The 17984-nt window shown below is 39.6% G+C and overlaps 1 protein-coding gene across 1 annotated transcript in view; it reads right to left on the reverse strand.

Annotated features, from left to right (window-relative positions):
- Positions 1-17984, reverse strand: part of ccbe1 (collagen and calcium binding EGF domains 1) — a 410340-nt gene that overhangs the window by 5695 nt on the left and 386661 nt on the right. The window contains exons 8-9 of the mRNA XM_069924029.1: positions 9327-9466; positions 7745-7780 (exon numbers count right to left, since the gene is read on the reverse strand). Coding sequence (XP_069780130.1) covers positions 7745-7780; positions 9327-9466 — 176 coding nt within the window. The remainder of the gene's footprint in view (positions 1-7744; positions 7781-9326; positions 9467-17984) is intronic.

The raw sequence follows: 17984 nt of genomic DNA on the forward strand, positions 1-17984 counted from the left end.
ATTCAGATGGCCATTAGAATTGGAAGCATTTTTATCTGAGGTGCAGCCTTGGTTTCCCATAGATCTGGGGAAGCTGGAAGCTAATAGAGGGGCGAGATTCTAGGCTCAGCAGGCCAGGTCTTTCCTAGCATCAGTGACAGTCCTTCTCCCAGGTCGTCAGATAAAGTTCTTCCCCATTCACATCCTCCCAGCATAGTCATATTCGAATATAAGTAAGTCACATGTGAAAGTTTTGTAATGTTGTCACTGCACACAAGACATAAGCTCAGATGCCAGTTGGTCTGTAGCAATGAGAATAGCCATTTTTAATGTTCCTGGTGTCTCATAGAGATTAGATGAATAGTACTACAAGAATGGTTCACAAATGATCTTCCTCTGCCTCTCCCATTATTACTTCTCAGCTTCTTTCCTTTCTACCCTTCTACCTGTATCCAGCTATTACCTCTTATCTTTGAGCCTGTGCTCTTCCTCTTCCCCTTCTTCCCTCCTCTCCTCTCCCACCATTTTGTTCAGGAATCTACCTGCTTTTCCTGATTCCATTTACTTCCTACTGTTGCTGCATGATCTGCTGAGTTTTTCCAGCATGTTTGTGTGTTGCACTTGACCCCAGCATCTGCAGATATTCTTGTTTAACATCACAGGCCTACATCTTCCACCACCACCCCCCCCCCCCTCCCTCACCCACCCCATCAACTAACATTGAACTGCAGGTTTCTATCAGGTTGGGTGCTGGCTGGGTGGAAAATTGACAAAAAAATATAAAAATTATGTAGAAAATGCTGGAATTCCACATACTAATAAATTATATAGTCAGGATAATGTGAACTATTTTGTATCCATGTAAGAATACACCCTTCTCACTGTAGTAACTGTAGTGCACTACTCTGGGGTGTATGCATATGTAAATTAATGTGTGAAAAGCTTCCTGAGATGGTGGAAGGCATCAGTAAGTAAAATCTCTTCTGTTATTTGAATCTTGCATCTCTAAGTTATGTAAGAAGTCTCCCAAGCAACTTGAGACATAGCATGGTGGCAGAACAAGAATAAAGCCATATAATTGATTGTAAGTCACTGAAATAAGAAAGGGAAGAAGAGAAAAAAACATTACCGAAAATATGGCTGGAGCAACAGCAGTTCACCCTATGATGGACGTGGAGGTTGAAGACGTTGTTGGAATCATTTAAAAAGTTTCAGCAGAAGTGAAATTTAACATTCAAAAGCTATTTTAAAAATGCAACAGCAGAGGAGAAGGTCAGTTTCATACTTTTCTGGACATGGGAGCGAGGCCTTGGCTTGTTTAATTGCTGGGAGCTTGTAGAAGTGGGAAAAAATGATCCAGAACAGGTATTTGCAAAGTTTGCTCCTCACTTAGAACCCAGGTCTAATCATAGAATTAAACTCTATGAATTTCAAGACTTAATGCAAGAGACTGATGAAACTGTTGATAACCCTCGCTAGACTAAAAATTGTTGCTGCAAACTGCAGATTTAAGGATATAGAGCACACATGTCAAACTCAGGCCTGCGGGCCAAATTTGGCCCGTGATATAATTATATTTGGCCCGCAAGATCATATCAAATATGTATTAGAGCTGGCCCGCTGGCCGCTGCGCCAGTATAGCACATGCACAGCTAATACTACAAATCCCAGAATGCTTTGCAAATGCGTTGGCACTGGCCCCGTCAGCCCGCTAATTGCCCCCACCTCCTCTCTTTACTTTCATTAGCATCTGTGACATGTCGCCCAACTCACATGTAATAAACCCCTTACGAAAAATGGCCAAACGAGACAGAAAACAGGAACTTTCAAGACAGGTGGGAGGCAAACTATATGTTCATCATTTTAAAAGACAAACCTGTTTGTCATTGAAGCAAGTTGTTATTTTTTGACTTGTTGGCTTGTGAAAAAAAAACATTTAAAAGGAGCTTAAAGGCTATAGAGAAATATTATTTATTGAATATTTTATTTCTCATTTGTTAATGCTTCTTCTGGAAAGAGTTTAACCAAAACTATTATTAAACATTTATTTTAATAAGAAAAAGTTTAACATTACATATGTTGAAAGAAGAGAAAACATGCAAATGTTGTTGAAATTTTTCAATAAATATTTAGTTTGGCCCACGACTTAGTCCAAGTTTTTAATTTTGGCCCTCTGTGAATTTGAGTTTGACACCCCTGATCTAGAGGAAAGATTAGTTGATCAACTAATATGGGGGAGAGCCCATCCCGAAGTGCAAAAGTCTCTTATAGGGAAGGATAGCTTGAAGCTGGTTGAAGCTATAGACACAGCCAGAGCCTTCAAAGCCACGAGGACACAAACGAAATCCCTCTCTCTGCAGACCCACTCATAGCAAAGAGAAGGAAGGGTTGAGCTATAAAGAACACAATCAGAAAAGTGCAAACCTCCAGTTCCTGCAGGAAGTGCGGTAGACAACACCCCTTCAATGACCGAAACAAATGCCCCACATACGGTTCTGGATGTAGAGCCTGTGGTAAAGTAAACCACTGGGCAAAGCTGTGCAAGTCTGGTATGAAGGAAACAGTAATACCAGTGGAGAAAAAAAAGACAAGGACAAGATCCACCACATAAAAGAAAACAACAATGAGGATTCCGACACCCAGATACTGGTCATAGACCTTCGCGAGATGTTGGGTGAGATGAAAGAAGGAAGTGGGTTGCACACAAGGATCCAAATACAGAGGGCAATACTGAACAAGCCGGTGATATTTAACCTAAAAGTGAAGCTGGATATTGGATCATAAAGCAACGTCCTTCCACTCAGACCCTACTGCCAGATGTTCCCAGAGAACATAATAAAAGGCTATCCAAAAGAGAGTGCTTTGGAAACAGCAAATGTTGCATTAACGGCCTATGGTGGACCCATAATCAAGCAGCTAGGGAGAGCTAAGATCAATGGCTGCCATAAGGGAAAGAACATCCTTTGTACATTCTATGAGGTAGATGCAGATGGACCAGCAATTCTAGGTCTGGAAAGCTGCCGGGAGTTGCAGTTGATCTCTGTGAATTGTGAGATCCAGATGAAGAAGATATCCAAAAGGATCAACAGAGATGTCCAGTCACAAACAAGGCTGAGCTTTTGAGCATGAACCTGGAATGCTTTGATGATTCAGTTGGATGCTTTAGTGATTTTGAATATCACATCGTCATGGATCCAAACTGCAAACCCATTGTCCCTGCTCCAAGGAAAGTCTCACTAGAGCTTCAGAAGAAGCTGGAGCAAGAACTAAAGGATGATGTGTTGCAAATTCTTTCTCAACAAGTAATACAAGGATGGCCAGAGAGGATAAAGCAGAAACAGCCTTCAATACATCAATATTGGTCTATCAGAGATGACATATAATTGGAGAATGGTGTTCTACTGGCTGGATCAAGACTGATTATACCTCAAATAATACAGAAAGAGATTCTACAGAAAATACATGAAGGTCAAATGGGAATGGAGAAATGCAAACTCAGAGTGAAGTCAGCCATGTACTGGACTGGTATATACAAAGACCTTGAAAATATGGTGGCAACATGTCATATATGCCAAAAGTACAGAAACTCACAACAAAAAGAGAACACGATTTCCACAGAAGTACTGGCCAGACTATGGCACACAGTGGGAGCAGACTTGTTCACTGAAAATCAAGAGTGGTATTTAATAGTAGCCAGTTACTACTCTAAGTTTCCATATGTCAAAAGGGTGAAAGACCTGAGAGCATCAACTATCACCTCAGAAATGAGAGTGCTCCTTGCTCAACAAGGAATACCCGAGCAAGTAATATGTGACAATGGAACACAGTTCATATCATAAGAATTCAGAAAGCTGGCTGCAGAATATGGGTTTGTTATCACTACATCATCCCCATACTGACCCAAAGGTCTTGGGTTCATTGAAAGACAAGGGAAAACTGTGAAACACGCTAGCTAAGTGTCGCCAAACAAAAGAAGACCCATCCCTAGCTCTTCTATCATTAGGAGCAACACTTTTAAGGGCTGACATGAAGTCCCTGGCAGAACTTCCAAATGGCAGGAGATATAAAACAACTCTGCCAAGCAAAATAATCACTCTAGAAGACCAAGAGGAAACCAGAAGTCTGGCTGACAGGCAAGAAAAAGGATGCCAGCATTATAGCAAACATTCACAAACACTGCCAGAACTCTTCAGAGGGCAGCATGTGCATATTCAAGAGCCAACGATGAAAATATGGACCCCAGCAAAGGTCATCAGAGAAGCTGAGACACCAAGATCATACATTGTCGAGACAGACTCTGGCAATCAGCTGAGGAGGAAAGAATTCACATCCGGCTGACACAAGATGTGAGGAAGCAGAAAGCTTTGATACCAGCAAAGCCTGCAACACTAATATCAAGTGAGGTATCAAGTGAAGAGACTGCAACCACTACTACTGAAAGACCAACACAGCAGTTGTCAGGTGAAGCATAACAAGCTACATCACCTACAAGCAATTGCAGTTTTTTTGTTCATTTATAGCCTCCTCTGAGGAAAAACTGGTTTTCCAGGTTGTGTTGTTTGCCTGGCATGTTTTTTACACATCCGCTGTGTACTAGAAAATTATTTCCATATTCCCGGAACGCATGCTGTGTTAAAAGGTCGGTTCAGGAATGAGGGTGCCATTCCCATTCCAATATTTTACCTCCTAGACCCCTAGTAAAGTTCCCAGAATGCCTTCAGTCTAAAGTTAACTGCAGGTGATCTGCAACCAACAGGCTAATGAATAGGGCATCCAGACTCCTTAAGTACAGCACTTCAGATATTCTGTCTAAACTTGCGGGGTGATATGGATATTTGGAGTTTTGGTCATTCTTGTGTGACCGACCACTCCAGGAAGGTAGGGAGACAGTTCAGAATGAAAAAAATCAATTAAGTTCCATGTGAAAAACATATAGCAGGATTCATTCTGGGATTTTCTTCCTCTGTCCTGACTCTTTCAATACTGTGTGCTATATTCATTCACATTAGTCACCAGGCCAGATATTTAATTTCCATTTCTATGTCTGCACATTTGCATAAGGGAGTGTTTCAATCATTCCCTGTTGTTCTTTAAACAGCAGTATCTTTTTAATCTATATTCATTCTATTCCTTGGGCAAAAAAAATAAAAAAATTCACACCTGTTCAACACCACTTAAAAATATTGAGTGAATCAGACAATATTACAATTGCCACATTTCCAGCAGAAGAATGGGAAAAGAATAGCATGAGTCTTTGCAAATTAGGAGTGACAGATAAAAGAGGAATCATATATTCAGTGAAAACATTTCTACACAATTGTGTCCAGGTATATGCCATGAGAACCTCTCAGTTACAAGACCACACTCAAGGACAGCACAGTTAGCGGAGTGATCATGGCAACGTTGTTACGGCGTCAGCATCTAGGGGTTTGAATCTGGCACTGTCTGTAAAGAGTTTGAACATTCTCTCTGAGATTGCATGGGTTTCCTCTAGGTGCTCCAGTTTGCTCCCACCCTTCAAAGGTAGTGGAGTAATTCAGGACCAATGGTCCAGTCTAAGAACAGACATAAAGGACTGGAACAGGCCCCTTGACCTGTGATATCCAAGCTGACCACCAAATTAATCTGACACCATCTGCCTGCCTGTGAACAATATCCCACCATTCTCCAAGTGAATAATCATTTAAGATCCAATGAGCCAAATGTGTGATTAAGATATGGAGTAAAAACACAAAATTTCAGGAGGAACTCAGCAGGTCTGCAGAATCCATAGGAGGTAAAGATACTGTGTATAACAAATGTTCAGGCCTGATGCCTTCTTCAAGGTTAATATGTGCAAATCTCTAGTACAGCAAGCATCTGAAGTGAAATAATTGAAGATTTTGTTTTGATTGAATGAGTTCAAGAGATAGGGGGAGGAAACAAAGAGAGGGTACTGAATTTGCGTGAGTGAGTTCAAGAGATATGGGGAGGAAACAAGAAGAGGGTACTGAATTTAAGTCAGTGAGTTCAAGAGATATGGGGAGGAAACAAGAAGAGGGTACTGAATTTGCATGAGTGAGTTCAAGAGATATGGGGAGGAAACAAGAAGAGGGTACTGAATTTGAGTCAGTGAGTTCAAGAGATATGGGAAGGAAACAAGAAGAAGGTACTGAATTTGCATGAGTGAGTTCAAGAGATATGGGGAGGAAACAAGAAGAGGGTACGGAATTTGAGTCAGTGAGTTCAAGAGATATTGGGAGGAAACAAGAAGTGTGTACTGAATTTGAGTCAGTGAGTTCAAGAGATATGGGGAGGAAACAAGAAGAGGGTACTGAATTTGAGTCACTGAGTTCAAGAGATATGGGGAGGAAATAAGAAGAGGGTACTGAATTTGAGTCAGTGAGTTCAAGAGATATGGGGAGGAAATAAGAAGAGGGTACTGAATTTGAGTCAGTGAGTTCAAGAGATATGGGGAGGAAACAAGAAGAGGGTACTGAATTTGAGTCACTGAGTTCAAGAGATATGGGGAGGAAATAAGAAGAGGGTACTGAATTTGAGTCACTGAGTTCAAGAGATATGGGGAGGAAATAAGAAGAGGGTACTGAATTTGAGTCACTGAGTTCAAGAGATATGGGGAGGAAACAAGAAGAGGGTACTGAATTTGAGTCAGTGAGTTCAAGAGATATGAGGAGGAAACAAGAAGTGTGTACTGAATTTGAGTCAGTGAGTTCAAGAGATATGGGGAGGAAACAAGAAGAGGGTACTGAATTTGAGTCACTGAGTTCAAGAGATATGGGGAGGAAATAAGAAGAGGGTACTGAATTTGAGTCAGTGAGTTCAAGAGATATGGGGAGGAAACAAGAAGAAGGTACTGAATTTGAGTCAGTGAGTTCAAGAGATATGGGGAGGAAACAAGAAGAGGGTACTGAATTTGAGTCACTGAGTTCAAGAGATATGGGGAGGAAATAAGAAGAGGGTACTGAATTTGAATCACTGAGTTCAAGAGATATGGGGAGGAAACAAGAAGAGGGTACTGAATTTGAATCAGTGAGTTCAAGAGATATGGGGAGGAAACAAGAAGAGGGTACTGAATTTGAGTCACTGAGTTCAAGAGATATGGGGAGGAAATAAGAAGAGGGTACTGAATTTGAATCACTGAGTTCAAGAGATATGGGGAGGAAACAAGAAGAGGGTACTGAATTTGAGTCAGTGAGTTCAAGAGATATGGGGAGGAAACAAGAAGAAGGTACTGAATTTGAGTCAGTGAGTTCAAGAGATATGGGGAGGAAACAAGAAGAAGGTACTGAATTTGAGTCAGTGAGTTCAAGAGATATGGGGAGGAAACAAGAAGAGGGTACTGAATTTGAGTCAGTGAGTTCAAGAGATATGGGGAGGAAATAAGAAGAGGGTACTGAATTTGAGTCACTGAGTTCAAGAGATATGGGGAGGAAACAAGAAGAGGGTACTGAATTTGGATGTTTGCCATATTCACATTGAATGGTGTAGTAGGTTTAAAGTGCCAAAATGCATAGGAGTAGTTTCTATGCTGAGGCATTGAAGTAAAAAGAAAAGATGCAGCAATTCTTGCATCCTGGGAGTTTTGTTAAAGTGGAGCATTTAGAAAAGAAATTGATTTTCAAAGTGTGGTAAGGAAAAGGCACATGAAATTTATTGTGATGTTCGTGAAAAGAATGTATTTCATTAATGTAATAATGCACTCCTTGATTTTTCATCCTACTGAATATTGAGCAACTTCTCAAAAGAAGTGGACTGCTTTTCCTACCTTGGCACCATCTCTTCCAGATGCTCCCGATAGACCCTAATATAAATGGAGCAAGCAATAGAATCTTATTATCATTCTGATTACACCTGAGAATTATTATCAGCGGAGTCCTCATGATTAAGCTATCAAACCTGCAGACAGAATCCTGGACAATTAATCAGATGATTTAAGTTCAAATTCATATTGGCAGCTGGGCAATATAAATTCAAGTAATTAAATATAATTAGAAATGATATGAAAGGCTACTCTCAGTGGTAGAAATGACAAAACTACTGCATTTTTGTTCTGGAAAGGACCTTCAAGGTAGAAAAACTACAATCTTTAACTGATTTAATGCAGATGTGGCTCCAGTCCCATCAGGGAAAAGATTAATGAAACATAAACTGAGAATACTTTGACTTACTGTTGCTGTCCGACCTGTTGGGTATTTCCATCACTTTATGTTTTTATTTTGGATAACCTGCATCTGCAACTTTTTCTTTATTATTATGGGATCTTATTGAAGTTCTGTTAGTCAGGAAGGCAATAAATGAAAAAAGATATTCTGATTCTGGGAGCTCAGATAGTCTTTTTTTTCCAGTTCAGTAAGTAATCTAGGGAGCCTGGGACCAACAATTCACAAGACAAACAATTCAATCTGTGTTATATAATGAAACAAACTAATTATCATGGGATTAATAATTAGGGAAATTATATTACAATGAAAACATGCATTTGTTACATACTATCTCATTTAATTTTGCTGAGTTTTACTGGAATCTTTGCATTTCATAGAAGCTATTAATGAGCTAATAGTGAATGCAGTAAATGAATTGTTTTCATTCTTTATCACAATTGGACTTTTTAATCAAGTAGTATAACCCATCCACTGTAATGCTGGTAGTATTATCATTTCCATTTCTATTCAGGTGAAAGCTGGTATGTTAAAATATGGTTCAAAATCTTTTGACAATATTTGAAACATTGCATAAGTTTTGTTAAAGTGAATTATGTCAACGATTCCTATCAAATAACTGGTGGGTAATGATCTGCACAATTTATTTTCCCTTAATTTAATTTATTCCCTTTGGCCAATACCAATAAGTTTTACTTCTGTCAGGAGTGAAAGTTTCCCCAGTAGCATTTGAATAAATGAACAGATTTTAATTCTGGCAGCTCAGACAGTCTTTTTTTTTTCAGATCAATAAGTAATCTAGGTAGCGTGGCCATTCCAAAGGAGGACATGGTATAAACAGTGTGTTTAAAAAAATTATAAGATTTAAACAGCATTGCAAAGTGCGCATGCACACACACACACACACACACACACACACACACACACACACACACACACACACACACACACACACACACACACACACACACACACACACACACACACACATATATGGTAATCTATGACCATGGCCACCCTAAATCTAGCAACCCCTGGGACCAAGTATTTCAGAACAAACAATTTAATCCATCTGTTATATAATGAACCAAGGTGAAATATAACTATCATGGGATTAATAATATGCTTTGATGTTTACTGAGTTCAGTATTTCAGGAATAGAAGAGTGTTCTGAAACCAGATACTGACCACTGGACCTCTTCGTCCCTGTTTAATATGAGATATGTCAGGAGATGGGCCCATAGGTCCCATTAATCCTCTGGGTCCTGGTGCTCCTGGGGGTCCTGCTTGTCCTTTTGGCCCAATGCTTCCTTTAGGACCAGGGAGACCTGAATAATATTGGGTAAAACAAAAAGATCATATAAATATGGAGTCATATTTTAAGAATGTTGTCTACATGAACTTTAGCAGACCCTTTAATAAGGTCAAACATGATAGGTTGGTTCAGAAAGTTAAGTGAGCTAGCCAATTGGATCCAAAATTGGAGTCAGAGGATGGTAGTGGAGGGTTGTTTTCAGACTTGGAAGGCTGTGATCATTGGTGTGCCACAGAGATCAATATTAAATCCATTGCTGTTCACCTATTTCAACAATTTGGACAAGAATGTAGTTGATATGGTTGATAAGTTAGCAGTTGACATCAAAATTAGCGATAAAATAGACAGTGAAGAAGGTTATTTAGGATTATAACAAGATTAAAATCTACTGAGAAAGTAGGAATTGAAACATCAGGTGGAATTTAACTTGAACGAGGAAGAGATGTTGCAATTTGGAAAGTAAAACCAGTGTAAGAATTGCACAGTAAATGGTAGAGAGGTTGAGAAACCGAGAGATTAGGGATAGAAGGATATAGTTCCTTGAGAGTTGGACAGAGGGAGACAGGATGGAAAAGAAGGTGTTTGGCATGTGTTTGGAGAGTGGTGAGAGGATTGAGTACAAGATGTTGGATGTCTTGTTACAATATATTGGTGAACCACACTTGGAGCATTATATGCAGTGCAGGTTACCTAGCTACAGGAAGGATGTCATTAAGGTGGAAAGGTTGCAGGAAATAGTCACAAGGATGTTAAGAGGTTATTAAGAGGCTTGAGTTACAAGGAGAGACTGGACATGCTTTTTTTTTAAAGGAGGTTAAGGGGTGACCTTATTAGAGGCATACAACACCATGAAGGGCATAAATACAGTGGATAGGCACAGTCGTTTGCCCAAGGTAAGGATATTTGAAATAAAGGGCATAGATTTAATATGAGAGGGGCAGGATTTAAAGGGGACATTGGTGGCAATTTTTTGACACAGTGGATGATGGGTATGTGGAAGGAGCTGCCAAAAGGAAATGGCAGGGGTGGGTACAATGACAACATTTAAAAGACATTCAGACAGGTACTTGGATAGGATAGGTTTAGAGGCAAATGGACCCAATAGAGGCAAATGGACCCAATACAGGCAAATAGACTAGCTCTAGTAGGAAATTTGGCTGGACAAGTTGGTTCAAAGTGGCTGTTTCTGTGTAAAGCTCTATGACTAGAATTATTATGTCACTGAGTGGAGAGTTATGTGGTAGCAATAAGATGACAGGTTTTGTTTTTTCATGATGTACCTTGATCTGTCTGCCTAATGATGGAAAGACTATTGGTGTCCTGCAGTGATTGAGAGCTAAAAATTATTATTGCCAAGTTGTCACTGAAGAATAGTTAAATAATGGTGGTAAGAATCAAACGTGTTGCATTGAAGGTGCAAAGAAAACATGAATAGCACGTGACAATTTTCCATGGACCAGATGTGTCAAAATATAACTTTTAACATAAAATGTAAAAGTCCTCCAGGTTCCTATGATAACAAACTATTTTGTTAGTTATTGACAATAGTACATAAATATTCACCTAATGTGGCTAAAACCCGACCAAGTTTAATGCAATGTTCAAGAAGAAAAGCAAAATAGCTATTAAGATGGAAGAGATGAGTCGGGTTGATTTCCATGAGATGAAAAAAAAATCCTGATAAACTGGAGGAATATAATGTTGAACGAGCTTCAAAGATATCTACTTGCCAAACCTTGCAGATCTGAAGAGATCAAAAGGATAGTTTGAGCTAAAAGGCGAAAACATAAGAGGGCAAAATTTAGAGCAGATGCATATGATTCGGGAAGACACAAAGAATAACAAAACATGACAAAATGTACAATAAAAGCTATGAAAAGGGAGCATAAAAAGACACCTACAAGGGAAACAAATTTTTAAATGTGTTTGTTGAAGAGTGTGGTCAGTATAGAAAACACACAAGTTTGTACTGTAAATGAAACAAAGAAATGGTGAACACATTAAATCAATAATGAATCTGTATCAGTACACACAATAAAGGAAAAGGGAAGCAAATCAGACATCCTGAGGGAATTAAATTTGAATAGTACAACATTGAATAAAGAAACAAATCATCCATCAAATAGTTTCAAGGAAATTAAAAAATAAGTCTCTCATGATCATTCAAGTTCATGAACTGAAATACTAATTTAATTTCCTTTTCGAAGCTGCCTGGTCATCTGAGTACCTCCAAAATATGGGAAAACATAGGCAAATGGGACCACCTCAAGTCGGAAGGTTTTTAATTCATTTTAGGCCTAAACCTTTCTTATATTTCTTGCTCCTTTGAGCTTCATAGGGAAAGGAAATAAAAATATTTTCATAATGACTATTTCTGAGTCAGGTGGGGTTAAATTTATTTCAGTACCTCAATAAACCTGAGATGCATTGCCTGAATAGGATATGAAATAACTATAAATATTGTTCTGGAATATCTCTATATCTTAAAATTATGAATAACTTACAAATATATTTCTGGCAAAGGTAATCTATCTCTCTTCTTTTTTCTCAACTTGGCTGCAACCTTTCATAGGTGAGTACATCTTCCTCCTCAACCACCTCTTTACTGTTATCCACTTGAATAAGACCTGCTTGCCTGGTTCCATTCTTGTCCATTCGGTTCAACCAAAATATTATACCATAAGACACTGGAGCAGAAATAGGCTATTCAGCTCATGGAATCTTCCCCACCATTCTATCAAGTGCTGATCCATTTTCCCACTAAGCACCACTGTCCGGCCTTCTCTCCCTAACCTCTGATGACCTGGCTAATCAAGAACTTATCAATCTTTCCCTAAATACACCCAATGACCGGGATCCACAACTGCCTGTGGCAACAGATTCCACAGATATACAACCCTCTGGCTAAAGAAATTCCTCTGCATCTGTGTTCCAAGTGGACACCCTTCAATCCTGATGCTGTGTATTGGGATAAGTTGTTTTCTGGCAAGGATATGTTCAGTAAGTGGTAAGCCTTCAAAGATGACATTTTGAGAGTGCAGAGTTTGCATGTTCCTGTCAGGATTAAAGCAAAGTTAACAGACATAAGGAACCTTGATTTTCAAGGGATATTGGCGATCTGGTTAAGAAGAAGAGAGTGGTGTACAGCAGGTATAGGCAACAAGGAGGAAATGAGGTACTAGAAAGGTTTAGAAAATATAAGAAAATACTTAAGAAGGAAATCAGGAAGGCAAAAAGAAGACACAAGGTTGCTTTGGCAGATAATGTGAAGGTAAACCTGAAGGGTTTCTACAAGAATGTTAAGCGTAAAAGGATAGTAAAGGGACAAAATTAGTCCCCTAGACGATCAGAGTGGTTGTTTCTATGTGGAGCCTCATGGGAGGGGGAGATCTTAAACAGTTATATTACATCAGTATTTACTCAGGAAACTGGCATAGGGTATAAGGAAGGAAGGGAAACAACCAGTAGTGGCATGGAACATTGAGAGATTAAAGAGGAGGTGCTTGCAGCCTTGCAGTGAATAAAAGTACATTAATCCCTCAGGCCTGACATGATACACCCAGAAACATTGAGGGAGACTAGTTGCAGAAATTGCAGAGATTCTGGCAGAAATATTTAAAATATCCTTAGCCATAGGTGAGGTGCCAGAGGATTGAAGGGTAGCTCATGACGTTCCTTTGTTTAAAAAGGGCTCCAAAAATCAATCAGGAAATTACAGACCAGTGAGCTTGACTCCAGTAGTGGGTAAATTATTGGAGGGTGTTATGAGAGATTTGATATACAAGTATTTGGAGAGGCAAGGATAGTCAGCATGGCTTTCTGCATGGTAAGTCGTGTTTAACCAATGTTTGTAGAGTTATTCGAGGAGATTACCAAGAAAGTAGATAAAGGAAAGGCTGTGGATGTTGTCTACATGTACTTTAGTTAAGCCTTTGACAAGGTCCCATATGGGAGATGTTGTAAACTGGATTCAAAATTGACTGAATGGGAGAAGACAGAGAGTGGTAGTCGATGATTACTTCTCAGACTGGAGGTCTGTGACTAAGTGGTGTGCCTCAGGGATTGGAGATGGGATCATTTTGCTCATTGTCTATATCAATGATCTGGATGATAATGTAGTAAATTGGATCTGCTAATTTGCTGATGACACTAAGATTGGAGGTGTTGTGGACAGTGAAGAAGGCTTTCCAAGCTTGCAGATGGATCTGGATCAACTGGAAAAATGAGCCAGAAAATTGGAGATGGAATTTAATGCATATAAGTGTGAGGTGTTGCATTTTGGAAGGACAAACCACAGTAGGACTTACACAATAAATGGCAGGGCCCTCAGGAGTGCAGAGAAACAAAGAGATCTGGGAATATAGATACATATATTCTCTGAAAGTGGCGTCACAGGTACACAGATTATAAAGAAAGCTTTTGGCATTTTGGCCTTCATAAATCAAAATATTGAGTACAAGAGTTGGAATGTTATGGTGAGTTTGTATAAGACATTGGTGACGTCAAATTTAGAGTATTGTGTGCAGTTCTGGTTGCCAAACTATGGGAAGCATATCAGTAAGATTGAAAGACTGCAGAGAAGATTTACTAGGATGTTGCCAGGTCTTCAGGAGTTGAGTTACTGGGAAAGAATAAACAGCACTTTATTCCTTGGAGCAAAGAAGAATAAGGGGAGATTTGATAGAGTTTACAAAATTTTGAGGGATGTAGACAGAGTAAATGCAAGTTGGATTTTTCCATTTAGATTAGGAGAGATAAATACAAGAGGACATGGCTTTAGGACACATCTTTAGGACAAGAGGACATGGCTTTAGAGTGAAAAGGGGAAGATTTAGGGGGAACTTCACTCAGAGAGTGGTGGGAGTGTGGAATGAGCTGCCATCTGACATGCTAAATGTGGGCTCACTCTTAAGTTTTAAGAATACATTTGATAGATACATGGATGAGAGAGGTCTGGAGGGTTATGGTCAGTGGGACTAGCAGAATAATGTTTTGGCACAGACTAGAAGAGTCAAATGGCCTGTTTTCTGTGTTGTATGGTCCTATAATGGTGCCCTTCTGTCCCTTCTCCCACTATGGGAAACAATCTTTCTACATCTACTCTGTCCACACTTTTCAAGATTCAAAATGTTTCAATCCCCCCCCCCCCCCCCTCATTCTCCTAAAGAGTACAGACCAAAGGGTGTCAAATTCTCCTCATATGATAACCATTTCATTCCTGGAATCATCCTTGTTAACATTCTCTGAACCCTCTCCAATGTCAGCACATCCTTTCTTAAATGAGGAACCAAAACTGCTTACAATAATCTGAGAGGTCTCACCAGTGCTTTATAAAGTCTCAACATCACATCCCTGTTCTTATATTCTATTCCTTTTGAAATGAATGCCTTCCTCACCATCAACTCAACCTACAGTTTATCTTCAGGCCAATCTACGCGATTACTCCCAGGTCCCTTTGTACCTGGGTATTTTCAGTATTTTTACCCTTCAGAAAATAACTTTCTCCCCATTTAGAGAATAACTAGCCATGGTTTCTCTTCCACTGATTGGCAATAATGAATTCTTGAGTCGATAATCCAGAATATGTAGATACCAATGTAGCCCAGTTCATCTCTTCACCACCTCTCTTAACCCCTCACCATCTCCATATTCTCAGACAGATCGTCTGGAATCTGATATTTCATAAGAAGGTATTTTTATGGATAAAATGTGCTTCCTCACACCTTCAGCCTCTTGGGTTCAATACTGATCTGCAATGTAACATTTTTACATTCTCTGGGTGACCATATGAGGGCCCTGATTTCTTCTCTCATTTCAAAGATGTGAGAATTAACAGGTTAAGTGGAAACTGTAAATTTCTTTTATTGATCAGATGAATGGCTGAATCTATGGAAAGTTAATGGAATTGTGAGGAGAGTAAAATGGGATTAGTGTGAGATTATTGGGCTCTCTTCCAGGGAAGGTGGGACCTATTCTGAATCTGAACTGGAGGGGACTAATGTCCTTACAGGAAGGTGTGATAGATCTTTCTATAGGTGTGAGATGAAAAGGGGAGGAGTAGCATTGCTAATCAGGGAAAATATCACAGCTGTACTCAGGCAGGAGAGACTTATATGGATGGAGCTGAGGAATGGGAAAAGTATGACCGTGTGCTGTGTTATAGACCACAAATTGTCAATGAGATTTGGAGGAACAAATCTGTAGAGAGATAAGAGGACAGCTGCAGGAACCACAACATGATAGTAGGAGATTTTAACTTTCTACATACTGACTGGGACTCCCATACTGTAAAAGAGCTGGATGGCTTGGAGTTTGTCAAATGTGTTCAGGAAAGTTTTCTAACTCAATATATAGAGGTACCAACTAGAAAGATTGCAATATTAAATCTCCTCTTAGGGAACAAGACAGGACAGGTAACATAAGTATATGTGAGGGAACATTTTGGTTCCAGTGATCAAAATGCCATTAGTTTCACATTAATTATGGAGAAGGATAGGTCCGGATTGAGATTGTAATTTTGAGGAAATGTTAAAGAATCTAAAATGCATGGATTGGGATAAGTTGTTTTCAGGCATGGATGTACGAGATAAGTGGAAGACCTTCAAGGGTGAAATTTTGAGAGTACGGAGTTTGTATGTCAGGATTAAATGTAAGGTTAGCAAGAATAAGAAACCTTAGTTTTTAAGGGATATTGGAGATCTGGTTCAGAGGGAGAGGAATATATACAGGTATAGGCAACATTGAGCAAATGAGGTACTTGAGAAGTATATCAATATGTAAGAAAAAAAACAAGAAAGAAATCAGGAAGGCAAAACAAATGACATGAGTTTGTTTTGGCAGAAAATGTTAAGGAAAATCCTCAGGATTTCTACAGGTATATTAAGAGCAAAAGGATCGTAAGGGACAAAATTGGTCCCTTTGAAGATCAATCTTTGTTTGGAGACAAAAGAGATGGGGAAATCTTCAAAGTTATTTTTTTCATCAGTATTCACTCAAGAAACAAGCACAGAGTCATGGGAAGTAAAGAAAACAAGCACAGAGGACATGTAACCTATACAGATTAAAGAGGAGGAAGTGCTTGCTATCTTAAAGGAAATAAGGGTGGATAAATCCCCAGGGCCTGACAAGATATTTCCCCCAGACCTTGAGGGAGGGTAGTGTGGAAATTACAGGAGTTCTGGCAAAAATATTTAAAATGTCCTTAGCCACGGGGTGTAGGGCTAAATGATTAGAGAGTAGATCCATTGTTTAATTATGGAGAAGGATAGGTCCGGATTGAGATTGTAATTTTGAGGAAATGTAAAAGAATCTAAAATGCATGGATTGGGATAAGTTGTTGTACACCAGTCTCTGAAAGTGAGCATGCAGGTACAGCAGGCAGTTAAAAAGGCAAATGGTATGTTGGCCTTTATATCAAGACGGTTTGAGTATAGGAACAAGGATACCTTATTGCAGCTGTACAGGGCCTTGGTGAGACCCCACCTGGAGTATTGTGTGCAGTTTTGGTCACCTTATCTCAGGAAGGATGTTCTTGCAATGGAGGGAGTGCAGAGGCGATTCACCAGGCTGATACCTGGAATGGCAGGAATGACATGAGGAAAGATTGCGCAAATTGGGATTGTACTCGCTGGAGTTTAGAAGATTGAGAGGGGATCTCATAGAGACATATAAAATTCTGGCAGGACTGGACAGAATGGATGCAGATGGGATGTTTCCAATAATGGGAAAATCCAGAACCCGGGGCCATGGTTTGAGGATAATAGGCAAACCATTTAGGACCGAGATGAGGAGGAATTTCTATACCCAGAGGGTGGTGAATCTGTGGAATTCATTGCCACAGAGGGAAGTAGAGGCAGGTTCATTAAATAAATTTAAGAGGGAATTAGATATATTTCTTCAGTATAAGGGTATTAAAGGTTACGGAGAGAAGGCGGGGTCGGGGTACTGAACTTTAAGATCAGCCATGATCTCGTTGAATGGTGGAGCAGGCTCGAAGGGTTGAATGACCTACTCCTGCTCCTATCTTCTATGTTTCTATGTTTCTATGTTAAAAATAGCTCCAAAAGTAACCCTGGGAGCTATAGGCCAGTGAGTCTGGCATCAGTAGTAGGTAACTTATTGGAAGGTGTTCTAAGTGATCGGATATGCAATTAATGGATAACTAGAAATTTATTACGAAAGATAACATGGCTTTGTGCATTGTAGGTCATGTTTAACCAATCTTATAGAGTTTTTTTGAGGAGGTTACCAGGAAAGTTGATGAAGGAAAGGCTGAGGATGTTGTATACATGAATTTTAGTCAAGAAGGTTCAGACACTAGGTATTCATGGTGAAGTAGTGAACTGGATTTGCCAGTGGCTGGATGGGGGAAGCCAGAGAGCAGTAGTGGATGATTGCTTCTCAGACTGCAGGCCTGTGACTAGTAGTGTGCCTCAAGGATCGATGCTGGGACCATTGTTGTTTGTCATCTATATCAATGATCTGGATGATAATGTGCTAAATTAGATCAGCACGTTTTCAGATGACACTAA

This window comes from Narcine bancroftii, chromosome 3 (genome assembly GCF_036971445.1).
Source record: "Narcine bancroftii isolate sNarBan1 chromosome 3, sNarBan1.hap1, whole genome shotgun sequence".
NCBI lineage: Eukaryota > Metazoa > Chordata > Chondrichthyes > Torpediniformes > Narcinidae > Narcine > Narcine bancroftii.